We start from the raw sequence: 17786 nt of genomic DNA on the forward strand, positions 1-17786 counted from the left end.
CCGGATGACCATCTTTTTATTCTCCATCTCGTGGTAGTCTCCAGCCACAACCTAGGTCCTAGCAGGATATGGGTCTTACTGGTCAGCTGTTGCCTACAGTGGTGTCAAACAGAGTGATGAGGCAACAGGAGAGGAGGAAGAGAAGGAATCATCCCCTCTTCACCTCCTCCCTTCCCTGATTGCCTCATCAACCAAGCTGACATTACTTAGCGCAATGACTGACCAGTAGAGCCCATGTCGGGGATGAAGACCACCACACCCAAAGAATGGGAGAGGACAGTAAGTGCTATTCCATGTCCCCAGGTCATCTAAGCACAGGAAATATGGGATAACAGGGGAAACAGAAGCAAACAGTTTTGTCATGGAACCAGACCAACTGTTTACATGGGTCCAAAGTTAGGAGATACCCTGAACTCTGGACCAGAATTTGAACTATTTCCTGACTTTGGTTAACATGGGTTAAGATCATTTTAAGCTGGCCTTGCCACAGGTTATCCTGGATCAGCTCCATGTAGAATTTGGCTGCCATGGAGGTGATCCATGGCCCTTCCACATTAAGTGGTCACTGTAGATGTGCCTTAAAACTTTCATTTTCAAACAAAAGCAGGAAATTGAATATGCCACATTTGGCAGTATTTTACACTTCAGCTCTCATGTGGCCCATGGCAATTCCTTTTTCATTGGAGAAAAGATCTCCTTTTCAGGCCACAAGCATACACACACATATCTAGGAATAATACCTGTTTTATTCAGTAGTGTTTCATTTTGAACAGACATTCACAAGCTTGTGCAGGATGCCAGTTCCCAATATGAAAACTATTCCTTTGCAAGGTACTACGGTTATACATTCACTGAATGTTATTGAAGGGACCACATGCATCATTTAGCAGGAAAAATGGGCAACTTCAGTTTCTATGCATACCGGTATGGAAATATAGCTGAATACACAGATACAGCATTTAATGGTAATATGGTTTGTGACAAACATGTCAGGTTTTATAATTGCTTTTTCTCAGTTCAAATCCTTGATTTGCTTATAAATATACATAAGATCCAAGTTCCTTTTGTGACCATCTATTATGCCAGCAGAATGTTGCTACTGAAGAGTTCCTGATGAAAAGCAATCAAAGCTCTTGAACATTTTTACTGTGAATATTGTACTTCACCCTTCTGGCTTTTTAGCCTTCAGCAAAGCAATTCTGGCAACATTAAACTTTTCTCTGCCAATGGCTTTCTCATCTACATTTTTTCTTCCTAGCTGTCACTGAATAGTCATTATTCTATAAAATCCACATTCATAAAAGATTAATTAGGCTTGACTTCCTGACCTTCTAGAAACTCATACACATAATTAATTGGTTTCATTGCCATTTGTATTGTTTTGTTTTTAAGATATGATGTAGTGTGACTTTGATAGATTTCTTACAGACTCTCTATAGTAAATAACCCTGATCATTTTACTTTAAATTCTTAATTAATCTACATTCTCTAAGTGTATTTGGAACACTTGAAATCTGTTGATGGTAAAATTAAAATTACAAATCAGTAACACCAATTAACAACTCTAAGAGAAAAAAAAACACAAACCCTGCTGAGAAAGAAATGTTAAATTGTCCATTTGGTCAGTTCTGGAAATGGAAAACATGACAGCAGGCCTATATGACTTATTAGAAGATACAGATACTGCATATACTTTCATGCTTAAATTATCTAAATGTAGAATAATATAATAACAATCATACATAAATGTGCAATCTATTAAAAACAAGTGCTCCTGGGACAATGAACAAATAAAAATCTATTTAAACAATGCAGAGGTAAGAGCATTTAAAAACACATTATAATACTCATTTCAACTCCTAAAAGTACTCTAAAACAAATCTAAAATCTAATTTTAATACAATTAAAACAATATCCAAACACTGAATGACTTGCAGAATGGCATTGTTTAGGTTATCTGTTTGAAAGAGGTGGGCCAGCTGAACTTTCTTGAATAAGAAGTTCTACAATTGAAGTGCTGCTATAAAACTCTGTTAGGCATAATGATCAATACCTTCCATAGCCACCCGCTAAACAACACAACCTAGAACTACGTCCTCAAGGGGACACGGTCAGTTGTCCAGCACAGTAAGGGGCGGTACCAAACCAATCCTAAGCAATGATTTTAGCAATGACTGGACATTGCTGGGCACAAAGACAATATATGCCTCTTCTACTTTGCAAGACACATGGAGAATATTCTGCAGGCTTTTCTCTTCATGGTCTTCACTCACTCATGGTCTCACTTAGGGAACTCCTCTGGTTCCCTTCCTTCACACACACTTTTTGGAGCATGTCTAATGGAGTTTCTTCCAGCATGGCAGAAAATTACTATGGATCCCTGAGTATTGGGCATAGAAGAGAAAGGCTATGCAATTGACCTGAAAGTGCAGCCTAAGTTGGGCCGTTTACACACATCACCTTCTTCCACTATCCTGTGGAAGGCGTTACAGGCACTCCTTGACAAGGGGGCAATTGGGCCTCTGCACCCTTCAACTGTCTGGCTCTTTTTTCTCCTGATATTTTTGGTTCCAAAGAAGAATGGAGACCAAAGGCCAATTTTGGATTTGAGGGGCTTGAACTGCTACATTCACTTCCACAAGTTCCGCATGGTGACACTGTCCATGATTCTCCCTTTACTACCAGAAAGAGCATGGTTTGCCATTATAAATTTAAAGGACACATATTTCCACGTCTCAATCCAACCAGATTTTTGTAAACTTTTGTCATTTATGATAGAAGATCATGCTTTTTTCTTCCATGTGCTCCCTTTTGGTCTCACAATAGTTCCACGGGTGTTTACCAAATGTATGGCAACTGTAACCCCCATTTGCATATAAAAGGCAAAATGTTTTATCTGTATATTGATTATTGGCACTGGTGGCAAGCTCAGAGGTGTTGCTCCATTCTCACATCTGCTTCACTTTATGTCTCTTTCAGGACTTGGCCTCATATTCAATAAAGGCAAATCCAGACTGCAGCTGGCTCAAAATATCCATTTCATCAGGGTTACACTGGATTCAATAGAACAGAGAGCATGCCTGCCCAAAGATCGGTTTCATGCTATGTGGTCAGCAGTCATGCAGGCCATAGAAAAGCCATCACTGCAGTACTGGGCCATATGGCTTCAATAACAGTAATAACACCCCTGCCAAGGCTACAACTAAGGCCACTACAGGCCTGGTTCTTGACCACATTTGATGCGACCCAACATAGCTCTCACACTTGCCTCAGTATTCTGCACATCAGCCACCACACTCTGTAGTGGTAGACCAAGTGACTGAATGTCACTCTGGGAGTATCATTTTCTTCCACTCAAAATACACAAACAAAGCAATCCAGTAAGGTGTATTCTTTCAAGAACTCTGATTGTTTGAATATCGGGATACTGGCCATATACCATCAACACTCCAAGCCAGCGTTTTCCAAACAGCTCATGCTGAAAATACATTTTTTGACCTACATCCTTTTGTCACACAGTAATTCATTTTTACGCACACACCAGAGGTTAAACCAACCCCTTATAAGAGATAAGTTGCAATAACGAAATGTATGGGGACACAGCATGTGTCATGAGAACATTTCATTTAAATATTTTAAAAATACATGATTTATTTGTTACTTCTCATAGACTCAGAGGTTTCTAGTTACATTTGCATAACACATCTACACCCTGAAGCAGAGGTACAAGTGTGTCGCAACAGTCTGGAAAGCTCTGTTCTAAGCTATGTGAATGATACAAGTGATTTCCTGAAGAAAATACCGTATCTGTGTATATGCAAACCTCTTTTGTTACATAGCTTTATATATCTATATAAACTGAAATGAAATGAATCAGCAAATCCAATCAAACAAGGCTAATTTTAGCACAAATCTGGCATGTTGAGATATATGATGTGACAGATGCTGAAGCAAAGGCAAACCGGAATAAATTTAATTCAGAATTATCTCAAACCTGTAATTTCCTCATGTTTCCAAATGAAGCCCACTTTATTTATATTTTAATGGGCAATATACAATACAGGTAGTCCCCAAGTTACAAACAAGACAGATCTTGTAGGTTTGTTCTTAAGTTCAATTTGTTGTAAGTCGAATCAGGTACATTTTAAAATGTAACTCCGTATGTGTGTGTGTGTGTGTGTGTTTGTTTGTTTGTTTTGGAAAGCACGGAGAAGGGCGAACATCACTGTGGTGTTTGTTTTGCCATAGAAAAAGGCAACAACCTGGCTTTCACCTGCCAGTAGAGACAAGCTCAATAAGCACTCCTTAGGTCCAATCAATCCTTGGAAGTCAAGGCACTATGGAAGTGTGGCTTGGAAAATCTCACACCAAAAGAGTAATGCTGTCAGTAGAGTGTCCCACTTCACCAAAACTGAACAGGATCTTAGCTAGAGTTTACACAGATAAGCATTCTGTTGCCACAAATTCATATGAGCTTCAAAGCAATTAATATATTATTTTGGGACCTAAAGAGGCACTACGAGAAAGAGCAAAATAACATATGGATTGAAAATATGTTTTTTTTTCAAATGACCAATAGCATTTATGCTCTACTAGAAAAATGCTTGGGGTTTACACAGTTTTTAAGGAAATTTTCCTCCCCTTTTAGATGGAAGGGGCTAATGTGTAGAAAGCAGCAAAGAGAGCATCTATAAAATGTCTGACAAAACACACACACACACATATATATTCTAATTACATATAGCTCTGAAATACATGCATAAATCAGTTTTTTAAAAGTATGGTGGTAAGATAAACTGTAGTAAGTGAAGCAATTGTTCAAGTATATTTATGTGTATATGTATTGTTGATTTCTTTATTTGTGTTTTATCTGTTAAACACTTGAATTAAAAAAGTAAAATAAAATGAAAACATGTCTAACAGTAATAGTAACAAATTACCTGGGGAGTGTCGAATTAACATTTTGAAAGGGGAGGATTAAGTGTCTTAGATCCTTTAAGTAACTCATTTTTATTTGTATACTTCATATGTAATGATCTTTCAGGTGGTATTTAGGTTGCATAGGTAAATAAAAAAAATTAGTTTGGAGGAAAGCCCCATTAAACATGATAGGACATACAACTAGGTAAACATGAACAAAACAGAGCTATCATTCAGATATTTCTGAGTTAGCGAGTATTTTGAGTGAACTATAACATAACTAAAATGATTTTTAAAAATCTGCTCAAATCTATGGTCCAGAAGGTAGAAGAGCCAACAAGGGGATTGGCTATTCTGGATCTGACCCAATAGTGAGGATCTATTCAATGGAGTGGAAGTGGTAAGATCCTTAGGTGGGAGTGACCATGTGCTCCTGGAGTTTGTGGTACAAAGGAAAGGGTGAAACTAAGAGAAGTCAAACATGCATTTTAGAATTAGGAGAGCTGACTTTAGGAAATTTAAGGAAATACTGTGCACGATTCCATGGACAAGAATACTAAATGAGAAAGGAGTTAATGATGGATGGAAGTTTCTTAAAAGTGAGATACTGAAGGCATGTCTCTTTTAAAGCTTAAAAGTTCTTTGGACATCCATTCTGGTTGTTTTACACTTCTCATTTTTTTCTCCTTGCTGACACTGTTTGGAATTGTGCCTTCAGTATCTCAAAAAACCAGATTGGATGTCCAAAGAACTTTTAACTGAGTGAAGCTTTAAAAGAGACACGCACAAGAAATGGAAAAGGGGGGGGGGGGTCATCAAAGAGGAATTCAAACATATAACCAACATATGTAGAAAAAAGGTTTGAAAGGGCTTAGACTTGCCAGAGAAATTAAAAACAATGGTTATTTGGTTATGCCAGTAGAAAAAGGAAGAAAAAGGAAATGGTAAAGCCTCTACAAGGAGAAGGGGTTGAAATGCTAACAAGGCATAGGGAAAAGGCAAAGCTGTCCAACACCATCTTTGATCACTCTTCTCCCGAAAGGATATTAGTGTTCAACCTGAACAATATGGAGCAAATGAGGCAATAGGGGAAATGCAACCCAAATAGGTAAATAAGTAGTCCAGGAATACCTGGCAGTGGCTACTCTAAATGAATTCAACTCTCCAGGGCCAGATGAACTTCATCAAAGAGTATTGAAGGAACTAGCAGAATTAATTTCAGAACCACTGGCAATAATATTTGAGAATTATTGGAGAACAACAGAAGTCCCAGCACACTGGAGGAGGACAAATGTTGTCAGACTGACTGACCAGTCAGTCTGATAACAATTCCTAAGAATATAATCATAGGCACCCTTTTCCAGTTATGTTAAAGATTTTAGGCTAAAATGAATAGGTTAAATATCCTTGATGACTTGGAACCAAAAAGACCCTCTCCATTAACAATTATTTAGATCTGTGGTAGATGTCAACAAATAAATACCGAAATGAAGAATGTGACAACAACACTAGATATTTTTTAAGGAGATGGCTAAGAATTACGTATAGTAGGTGCGGTTTAATAACCTTTTTCAGGAGCAGAGTCTGCAGAACAGAGATAAACACCAGCAAAAGATGAAGCTCTGGACATTTTCTGGCAACAAACTGCTAGATTTCTTTGATTTTTTCTAAAGAGTTCAAATTTGACCTTCTAACAAAAACATGAAACATGCCACTAAGAGCACTTCCAGACACCATTTAAACCCACTTTGGAGCGGGTTAAATAAACCTGCTCTGAAGCAAGTTTAAGTATCCACAGCAAACCCTGCATGCCCTCCCAGTAACTTCCAGTAGGACATGGGGACACCAAGAACCTCCTCCCCTGAAAAAACCCTGGAAATCAAAGTAAACCTATCAGGCCACCATGATGCCTCTCTGCAGGTCTCCTGGAGCATACCAATAATGGAGTTATTCTCCCTGCCTACTGGCACATCATTGGCATGCTCCAGGAGACCTACAGAGATGCATTATGGTGGCCTGGTAAGTTTACTCTGATTTTTTAGGGCTGGGGGGAGGGGTTGGGGGTTGCCCTCTTCGCATCTTCAGGCTCATTGAAGAAGAGATTTGGGCTATGGGACTCCAACAAGGTCGATATCTTTCAGGAAGGCCTGGGTCTAATGAGATATCTAAATAATTTGCAACAAAGCAAGGTTTTCCAGCTTTGTCATGAATTACTTCACTTTTACCGGCGCCATCATTTGGACACCTCTGGTAAAAGTGCGACAGGTCCCACAGTATGGGGCCTGTTTGGATGAGCCCTCAATCTCGATACCAAAAGACAAAAAGGTGGCCAATGTAACTTCAGTTTTTAAACAGGTAATTTTTTTTCATAGGAGAATTATCCTGAGAAGACAGGAAATACCATGCCAGCTTGCTTAACTGTCAGGATAAATTCAGAGAGAAAAATAAATAAATACAAAAAATATCACATATACAAAATGACAGATTTTGCTAAAGTAGAACCAGCATGGATTCTGCAAAGCCAAGCCCTGATTCTAAAATTTTATGGGTATGTCTACAATGAGGAATGATGACACTGATTTTGCTTAATTGAAGTTTCAAAAGGCTTTTTGTGAAAAGGCTTGTCTAGAACAGGGCTTTCTAAACTTTTCCCCCTTGCAATCCCTTTTCATTGAGAATTTTTTATATGAACCCAGATATTTAGGTTTCTTAAATAGATATAAAATCAAACATTTGCTGAAAATAAATCAGCATTTGCAAGGTTTGTTAAACAGGTTGATTTTCCTTTTTGTGAAGTATAGTTGAAATGTTATCTGCAGAGTCTACTGTAAACATTGCATGCTGTTGCTAATAGATTTTATAAATGGGTGGCATTCAGAAACCCTTTACTGTGCCCAAATTTTTCATGACCTCAACACTGAGCTAATTTGGGGTCGAGACCCATAGTTTAAGAAGCAGTGGAGTAGATGACCTACTTGTCTTATGAAAAAGTTACATTATCAGTACATATGCTGTGTCACTATGCCTCTTTATCCCAAAACAATATATTCGTTTCTTTAAAACATTGGTGTGCATGATGGATATAGACAGTGTGGCCACCTCCAGATTATTACTGCTCTAGACTGGCTGCAGATTAAGCAGGAAATGTAGATAAGCCCAAAGTCTGAGACTGGAGGAACCTAGCCAAGTTCTCAGTGCTATGTAAAAGCTCCATGTCACAAATCTGTTGATAGCTGCTGTTCTTAATGTAGCACTCTAATCTTTTAGACATCATTGATTGACTGATGAAGCTTATGTAGTTCAACAAGCTCTCATGGTTTCTCCCTCATTGTGAAAAGCTTTCCCCCTGCATCACATTTAACAATATTGATCTGAATTAAAGAACATACCATCTAATATTTCACTGAAACTGGGACAGATATGTCCAAGCAACATCAAATGGCAAACTACAATGTGAAAACCACATAAGTAAAGACAGTAACAATTTAGGTTTTGATTCTATATGGAATAGCAAAATTTCATTCTTTTTCTTTTCTCCTCACTGCTGAATGATCTGAGCTCCCATTTACACTGGCATATATAATGCAGCTTCAAACTGCATTAGATGGTCTGTGTATACTCATATAATGCAGTTTCAAATTGCATTATACAGCAGTGGAGATGAGGCCCCAGTTAACTTTTGCACTTTGATTTCAGTTTGTATCAATGGAAGTGAGTTTTAAAAGCAGGTGAAAAAGTAGAATGACAGAAGATGAATTGGTATTTGCCAGATTGGGACAGGTGGAGTATATGGAAGAAACTGAAATATTATGATCCAGACACCACTTAATAGAGGATCCTTAACTATTTTCTTGATACTCCTTCCAAATATAAGTTTGATCTTCTGATCATCCAATACATTCTTACCTTTTACTGTCCCATCTATATATATAAATTTGTTAGGGGCATCCAACGAGGAAACAAAACTCAAAAACCCCCCAACGAAACTTAACCAAAATTCCCATGCCTATAACACAACCCACAAGGTACAAACATATCTACTCAAAATGAAAAACAACACAACAACACACTCACAAAACAGCAAAAGAACAAAACTCAAAAATCCCCCAATGAAACTTAACTAAAATCCCCGTGCCCATAACACAACCCACAAGGTACAAACATATCTACTCAAAATGAAAAACAACACAGCAACACACTCACAAAACGGCAAAAGAACAAAACTCAAAAAAACCCCAATGAAACTTAACCAAAATTCCCATGCCCATAACACAACCCACAAGGTACAAACATATCTACTCAAAATGAAAAACAACACAACAACACACTCACAAAACGGCAAAACAACTGAGCATGCGCATTGGCGCCCAGCCGCAAGTTCCCTGGCGCGCGCACATGGCCTTCCGGCCAACGTTCCCTCTGCGGAAACCATGCCCACTCCAAGCCCCGCCGCCGCATACACACACGCAACCCCACTCCCCCCGCCGCCACACACACACACACAACCCCACGCTCCATCACTCCCCCCACCGCCGCACACACACGCAACCCCACTCCCCCCGCCGCAGCACACACACACGCAACCCCACGCTCCATCACTCCCCCCGCTGCCGCACACACACACGCAACCCCACGCTCCATCACTCCCCTGCCCCAATCTTACCTCCTTTTACTTCACGCCACCTCCAAACCCCACCCCGCCCCTTCCCGCCCTGTCAAAATCTAGGAAAGACAGGAAGGAAAGAAAGAAGGAAGAAAGAGAAAGGGAGGTAAAGGAAAAGGGGGAAGGAAGGAAAGTTAGAGGAAGAAGAAAAGGAAAGAAAAGGAAAGATGGAAGGAAAGAAAAGAGAGACAGCAGAAGAGAAAGAAAAAGGGGGAAGGAAGGAAAGAGATAGAGAAAGAAGAGGAGAAGGAAAGATGGGAAGGAAGGAAGGAAGGAAGGAAGGAAGGAAGGAAGGAAGGAGGGAAAGAAGGAGAGAAAGAGGGAAGATTGGCCACAGCAACACATGGCGGGTAAAGGTTGTTATTTCTATTATTATTATGATGATGCTATTGTTCCTCTGAGACCCTTTTAGGGGGAATGGGAGAGGTGTCAGGTCCCAGAGGCAATGCATTGCATTATTGTTATTGTTATGATGGGGGTGAAATAAAAGGAAATAAAAAGTGAAAGAAGGAAGCAAACAGGGAGGGAAGAAAGGCAAAGGAAGAAAGGGGGAGGGAAGGAAGGAAAGAGAGAAGGATGAAACCAAGTAGTGAAAGAAGGAAAGAAAGAAAGAGGTAGAGAAGGAAGAAAGGAGAGAAAGGGGGAGGAAAAGGGGGAAGGAATAGGTAGGGACCTCTCTTTCGTAATAGTCCAGATATCTACCTCAACTTTGATAAGTTTTACTATAGGCCACAGCAACGCGTGGCAGGGCACAGCTAGTTCCTTCTAAAATGCTTTGTGCCCAAGCTGGACTTTTGCATTACTAAATAATATATTCAAGTGCAACAGAAATGACCAGACATAATGTATTTACAGTGAAGTCTTTTACTACTAAATATAAGTTTTAGATTTGCACAAATGTACAAATGTAATATTTTCTCCCCCACCCCCAGAAATGAATAGACACTGGTCTTCCCATTATGCAGCTGTCTCAAGAAAACTACAAATTGCAAATCATGCCCACCCATCTCTGAAGAGACCTATTGGGCAATTTCTGGTCACAAGTGGGAAATGGTCAGGTGGATTCTTTTGAAAGAAGTTCTGCATCTGAAAACAATTTCCTCAAGTAGAGGATGACAGGTATGGTTTAAAGTGGAAATACAAATAAAATACACTGACAAGTGGCATGAATCCCCACTGTCCCGAACCTTCCTAGAGCAATAGAAACTTTGCAAAGCCTTTCAGCAAATAAAATAAAAAATCCAATGACAACCCTGCCCTTTTCCACCTTGATGATGAAAATAAGGATAATACAGACAACACTGAGGACAATTTCTGAACAGGCAAGTCTATGTGTATCTGTTCAGGAATCCTATTAAATGGAATAGTATCTGCATCTAGGTTAGTGTTTATAGGAATGCAGCCTAAACTATTAACAAACTACAGTATACATTAAAACACTTGAATATACCTAGGCATTTCTTACTTTATCCCCTTAGCTGAAACATTACAGTTATTTTGGGGAACAAGCAATTGTACAAATAAGAAAGAAATGGTGTAAGTCTTACCTATGATAAAAAGAATTTCCACTGCAATGTCACTGACAGTTGTGCTTCGAGTTGTAGATAGATCATCATTGCCAATAAAGCAAACATTGTAAGGTACAGTCACAGCAACATAAAACGTTGCCAGTAAAATAAGCCAGTCCCAGCCAGCTTTAAAAGTGCTAAAATGCAAAAGTATGAATTTGGACTTTTTTGCATCTGAAACTTTATATTCTGGAAATGCTGGTTTATCTACAAAAACATTCTGAAAGAGAAAAAGAAAAAAGAAAATCAATATAACATAGGATGATTCTTGTCTGACAACTAAAAGAAACCCCATTAGCAGTTTAGCATTTTGTAAAAGCTTTTCTTCCACCAAAGCCTACATTTTCTAACTTTGTGACCCAATATTGTTCCTTTAATCCTTCTTTTATGGTTCAGGATAATCATACTTTGTATTAGTGTGCTATAGAGTTATTTTTATATTCAGACTCAGACAATGGAAATCACTTCTGCCAGAAAAGGAATGGTGAAAATCCTCCACACTAAGTGGAGAGGTTAAAATGGTCATGGTCAACAAAACAGCTGTAATCCATATTGTAAATCCCAAGGAAAGTGATGCACTATTGCTTCTGTTAGTATCTACATAGATCAGCATTTTCTGTGAAGCTTTAGCCGTTTCTGAAGCATCTATTGCAGAAAGACCCTTTAACATATCTAATTTTCACTTTATAACTCTGAATTTACTTGATCTAAATAAGTACAGTGCTTCAAAGTAAATTAATCCAGCACTCAGTAATGTTTCGCTCTCCAATTTTATAGTCACAAAAGATTTCAAGTACCTTTAAATTTTAACTGTTTTAGATGTCTTATGTCTGAGCAAAAGATGATCAAAGTTAAGCAGCTTATAGATTTAAGAGATCTATACAACAGTTCATATTGATATAAATAAAAATTGGGATTTCAAAACAACAACGTGACCCCAAACAAGCTCCTGAAACAATAAACCCTTTGCTTGAGGAAAGGCTGGGCAATGCATTAAAAAGATAATCCTATATATGTCAGCTCTACCCTTTATGAAAATGGAGGAGGAGGAGAAGGGAAGGAAGGATCCCACTGAAAGGGATATCATTATCTACCTTATACCTGCTTCATTCCCCTGGGGAGATCTCACTGTGGTTAATAGGGGCTTCCTTTAGAAAGCATGCCCATGTTAGTGACAAATAATGTTTAGACAATTATTTATCTCCATACCTATTTGTAATGTCAGTAGAAAGAGTAGTAAACAGACAACACTGTTAACGAATTGTTTTAACATATATAGTTTAGCCATCAGAGATTGACTTGCAAACATTCTGTAAAAGCTTATACAATAAACACAGGAAGCTATGTCTAACACTGATAGATGCTACAGTAACTGGGCATTATCAAATCTGCTTTAAGAAATTTCTGGGATGATAATGGCAGTGGTGGTAAACAGATCTACAAAGGCTGGCAACCACATGAAAAAAACCCACAATTTATCTGGAATTTTTTCTTGTGGTGTGTGTGAAAAGCCAGGGCCACAGGATATGACTATTGTATTTTGTCATTGACTTGTCATACACTTTAATTCACTAACAATGGAAACAATGGTAGCAGAATGTTTGCTTTGTATATGTTGCTGACTTTCTATATTGCATTATTGAAGAGAACGTTCAGACAAGAGGACACATCAAATAAAATTACAAATGATTAGGAATACCCATTACAGTAATTCTTCTCAGTATAAAAATACAGTGTAAAGATAGCAACAGCAAAGGATCTTGATGCTCTGTACCTACATTATTAATTTTTAATTTGTTCTTTTCTCTTCTTTGTAGATGTCCAGAGATATGATAAAGGACAGCTCTGCTCCGTCTGCGTGCTGAATCAAAATGTGATCCTGCTCTACCTCGTCCTTTGAATTTTTCTGAGATATAAAGAAGAGATACCATGAAACAATACAGACAACACCCTGACCTCTCAGAAAATGCTCCAATGATATTTCAGATTGCACCATGTTGGTGTTCACACTCCAATTTTAATATATTTTGTTTCATTTTATTTTAAAATATAGAAGAAAATAGACATTTCTTTTATATTTAGAAGGCACTGTTATTAGCATAAAAGACAGAATCAACATGGTTATGGTAGTGATGTATCCTGAAATCAGGAAATGAGAGCTGTTCTTGGGTCATGAAGTTCACCAAGCAATCTTGGACCACTCATTCGTTTATCTTATCACCAACTGCATAGGGTTTTTAGGACAAAATTCAGTACTCTGTATCTTTATAGGCCAAAAGGAGAACAATGGTAAAAAAAAGATACAGATCTTTCTTCTTCAGCATCCTAATTACCACCATTGCTCTAGCCATAAATTGGAGGGGTGAAGATACTTATGAGCAATAACACCATCACAGACACAGTACTAAAGGTTCATGTGAAATCTGAAATAGCTACAATCACCAAAACAAAAGCCCTAATAATACCATGCACACCATCTGTGGTGCCTCATCCTCCTTCTTTATATTCCCGTTTCCACCTAAAATGGGACAAAAGTAATCCGAATTATTATTCTTTTATCTTGAAAGCAAGTACCTTGTAGTGGGGCAAATACTGTGATATAAATAAGTATAGGAGAGTTTGTGGTCCCAGAAAGGTTAGCCACTCTCTGCTACTGCATGGTGCATCATTGCGCAGGGCAGAAATACTTTCTACCATCCAACATTTAGATGGTGCAGACAATGGATTCTCATCAATACTGATAGAAACACCTAGTGCTTTCCCAAGTGAACTGGGCCCCTACTGTAGTTAGAGCAGGGAAATGTTTCTATGGGAAATAGTCCTTCGATGCAGCTTCTTTTAATACCTGTGTGTGTGAATTACCATCCTGTATGTCTGTCTTCTTCCAAAATATGAGTACAAACGTTGTGCCATGATCTGGCCTGTCTAATTTACTGCCCATGGTTCCACCTCTCACATCACAATCATTGTGCCATGACCTGACTGATTTACTGCTCATGGTTCCCAACTCTCACATCTCATAAAGTAGATAATTACCATAACTTGGCTTTTGCTCTCACGATATAATAATTACAGGCTAAACTGTGTGGCAGGACTAGATAAATTACGGTGCAACATCCATCTAATAGTAAGATTTAGTTCTGAACATTGTGATAAATGAGTAAAAAGGTATTTGGAGCTTTTCAGACTTGGGCTGTCGGTCAAACAAGGCTAATTAAAAACAATGACAAATATATAGATGAGGTGAAGAGAACCCAATTAGCACTACCAATAAACAATAGATTAAAACGTGTATGCTGAAGTATGTGCAAAATAAAATAGAAAAGTGATATGTATGCGATTGATGTGAAGACGTAGATACAAAGCAAATCCATTAATGAGGGCCACCCACTTCTGTCTAAATGCTTCTCTGTATGTTCCATTCAAAATGCAAAGTTGGCTAAGGAAGCTTCTAACATCACCGTGAGGGCCCCAGATGGCTTTTCTACCATCATGTTATTTACTTGAATATATTGACTTTTATTTTTACAAGATGTTCTTTCCCAGAAGTATGGATATCCTAACCTTCAGCTATTATATGCCACTATTAAGTTCCCAAGTTCCCACATGGGAAAAAGTTGGATGCACTTGCTTTTCCCGTATTTACACATTTTATTAACTTCCAAAAATACTCATAGATTTGGAGAGACCAAAATATATCAATATGAAACCCAATCAAAGCCTGTCTGCCATCTCCTTAACAGAAATCTCAGCTTAACCAAGCCATGAAAGAAAACCCCAAGTCTTCCCTTTCAAGGATTCATTAATGGTTTAATGATTTTGTGGGATTTTTGGTGCATTACTTCAGTCATATTTGGATAATGTTATAAATGAACAAGGAAGTCCTTACTATTTATGCAGTCATTTGCAATATTTATTATGCTACTTCAAGTAATATAAAATATCTGAAAATGATCTGTACAATCCCACAAAGAAACAAAACATTAATAATTCTGGTATACTGATTTATCAGTAGTTGGCAGTATGCACACGCACACCTGCACACATGTGGTAAAGCATTTAGATAAGAACAATATATTATTGGAAATCACATGAAGGAAATGTTGTTGAGAGAACCAGCATGATGTATCTGAGGGTGAATTGTGATTCTGGAGTTCAGTGTTTGAATTGCTTTTCAGTCACCCATAGGTGACCCTGAGAAAGCCACACTCCCATAGCCTTAGGGCAAAGAAAAGGCAAATCTCCTCTGAATAAATATTGCCAAGAAAACCTTGTGATAGCCTGACCTTTGAGTCTCCATAAGTCAGAAGAAATTTGAAGGCGCACAACAACATTGCTATATCCTGAAAGCACCTGTTCTTTTGATATGTACCAATTTCATATCAACCATAGAAGTTAAACTTGATTAACTGGAATTAAGTCTAGCCTTCATCTATATGTAAAACTGATTAAATCTGAAAAGGACCATGTTAGCTATGGATGATTATACTTCCTATTGCAGTGGTTCTCAACCTTGGATCCCCAGATGTTTTGGCCTTGAACTCCCAGAAATCCTAACAGCTGGTAAACTTGCTGGGATTTCTGAGAGTTGTAGGCCAAAACACCTGGGGACTCCACAGGTTGAGAACTGTGCACTACTCAGACCATTGAAGGTTATTAGATGTTCACTAGGTATTGCATTCTGTGGCTGTTTTATATTTTTGAAATGTTTTTATGGATTTTGTTGTTATATTTTAATTATGTTGAACCTTAGGCTTGCCCCCATGTAAGCTGTCCGGAGTCCCTTTGGGAAGATGGAGGCAGGGTACAAAAATAATTATTATTATGACCATTGTCTTATTGGGAAACAGGGATAACCTATGGTCTGAAGAGTGAGAAAGACTCACCAATAAATGTTGGGAAGAAATGCCTCCTAGCTTGGATTATGACGTTGTGGCTATAAATAACAGGAAATCAAAGATTTAAACATTAAAAATGCATATTTTTAAAGGTGGGGGATGGAGTTAAATCATCTTCATATCTATTGAGATGTATTTTCTTTCCAAAAATAATCCAGTTGAAAAGCGGAATAGCTAACAGGTACTGAAAGAACAGGGAGAAGCAGCCATAATTACTGAAATGGTTTGTAAGATAGCACAATACTCCCAGTGACAAGGTATAAAAAGACCAGGGATAAGGTTTGCATTTCTATTGCTATTCATGCATACAGCCTGCACATTCATACTGTAAATTTCTATTTCTAGACATATCATCAATGGACCTGATGAATATCCTGACGTCCACGAAGACTTATGCTACCAGCGTCTTTCTCTCATTTAGTTTCAAAAATGTGGCAAAAAGCCTTTACATATAATTATAAAGCACACTAGCAAATTTTATGTCTGGAAAGGCATCTCTTTTGTGAATTTACATTTCATGATATATATATGGCAGGAGGTTGGACTTGTTGGTCTTTATGGTCCATTCCAGCTCTAAGATTGTATAATGCTATGATCCCATTTTCAAATATCACTATCAAGTACATACTATTGTAAAATTAGCCTAGAAGTGAACCATCATTTTTCAAGTCTCTCCTACAATTCCTTTTGATATTCTGTCTCATATTTATATCAGTTTCAAAGTTTCCTGACACATTGTCTGGTCTCCTGGACATTTCCTTTTGGAATTGCAGAGACAAGTTTCCTTCTACTCAGTTCTGTGGCATTATCCTCTTGTTTAATCACATCTGCCTATGAGATTTCAGAAATGGTTCTTCAGCTGCTGTCTGTATATTTATGGCTTTGGAGAAAGATTTTTAAAGCTATCTTTTCATCTCTTGCATAACTACAGCTGATCGTCATGATAGAAATCAGAGATTTATACCTAGATTCTCTCCACTATTTTCCTGTGACAAAACGTATCAAGATGAACCTGCTAGACAGAAAAAAAAATGTGCCAGGTATTCAGTATACATAGGGCATATGCACTGCAGTAGACTTAGGGTCCTTCTACACAGCTATATAACCCAGAACGTCAAGGCAGATAATCCACAATATCTGCTTTGAATTGGATTATCTGAGTCCACACTGCCACATAATCCAGTTCAATGTGTATTTTATACAGCTGTGTGGATGGGGCCTCAGAGTCTAATGTACAGTAGCTAATGTGGAATTCACTCCTGCGAAGGAGACTGGGCCTGTTTATGGTGCTGTGTTTAATATTTTGAGAATGGGGACATGCTTTCTTCTATTTCTTCCTCTTCCTCTCCCAGATTTACTAGGTTCAGCACATTAGCCTAAGATGAACAGTGTTCTCCCAATGCTATTGTGCATGTGTGTTCTCATTGCACTGAACACACATGCACATAAACTTTGTCCAATAGGCATCTGTTTTATATATATGACACTATTACTGAACCAAATAGTTTCTTGAGCCCTTTGTTGCCTTCCTATCAGAGTTTTCATTTCTCCACATTAAAAATGAATACCTAATTTTTGGGTATGGTGATGAAGTGGCAAGTTCAATTTTAATGATGGTTATTAGGGGACAAAGGCAGGAGGAAACATATTGCTTAAAGCCTCAGTGAGTACACATGAATAGTGAAGGGAATTACTGGAATGTAGTCTAATGTTGGCTGGGAACCAGAAAAGATAAGT

The 17786-nt window shown here is 38.1% G+C and overlaps 1 protein-coding gene across 3 annotated transcripts in view; it reads right to left on the bottom strand.

Annotated features, from left to right (window-relative positions):
- The window catches only part of KCNH8 (potassium voltage-gated channel subfamily H member 8), a 187510-nt gene that overhangs the window by 67422 nt on the left and 102302 nt on the right, over positions 1–17786 (bottom strand). For all 3 annotated transcript variants that reach the window (XM_060781954.2, XM_060781955.2, XM_060781953.2), the window contains exons 4-5: positions 12930–13057; positions 11131–11371 (exon numbers count right to left, since the gene is read on the bottom strand). In XM_060781954.2, coding sequence (XP_060637937.2) covers positions 11131–11371; positions 12930–13057 — 369 coding nt within the window. The remainder of the gene's footprint in view (positions 1–11130; positions 11372–12929; positions 13058–17786) is intronic.

The sequence above is a fragment of the Anolis sagrei genome, chromosome 6 (assembly GCF_037176765.1).
Source record: "Anolis sagrei isolate rAnoSag1 chromosome 6, rAnoSag1.mat, whole genome shotgun sequence".
Classification (NCBI taxonomy): domain Eukaryota; kingdom Metazoa; phylum Chordata; class Lepidosauria; order Squamata; family Dactyloidae; genus Anolis; species Anolis sagrei.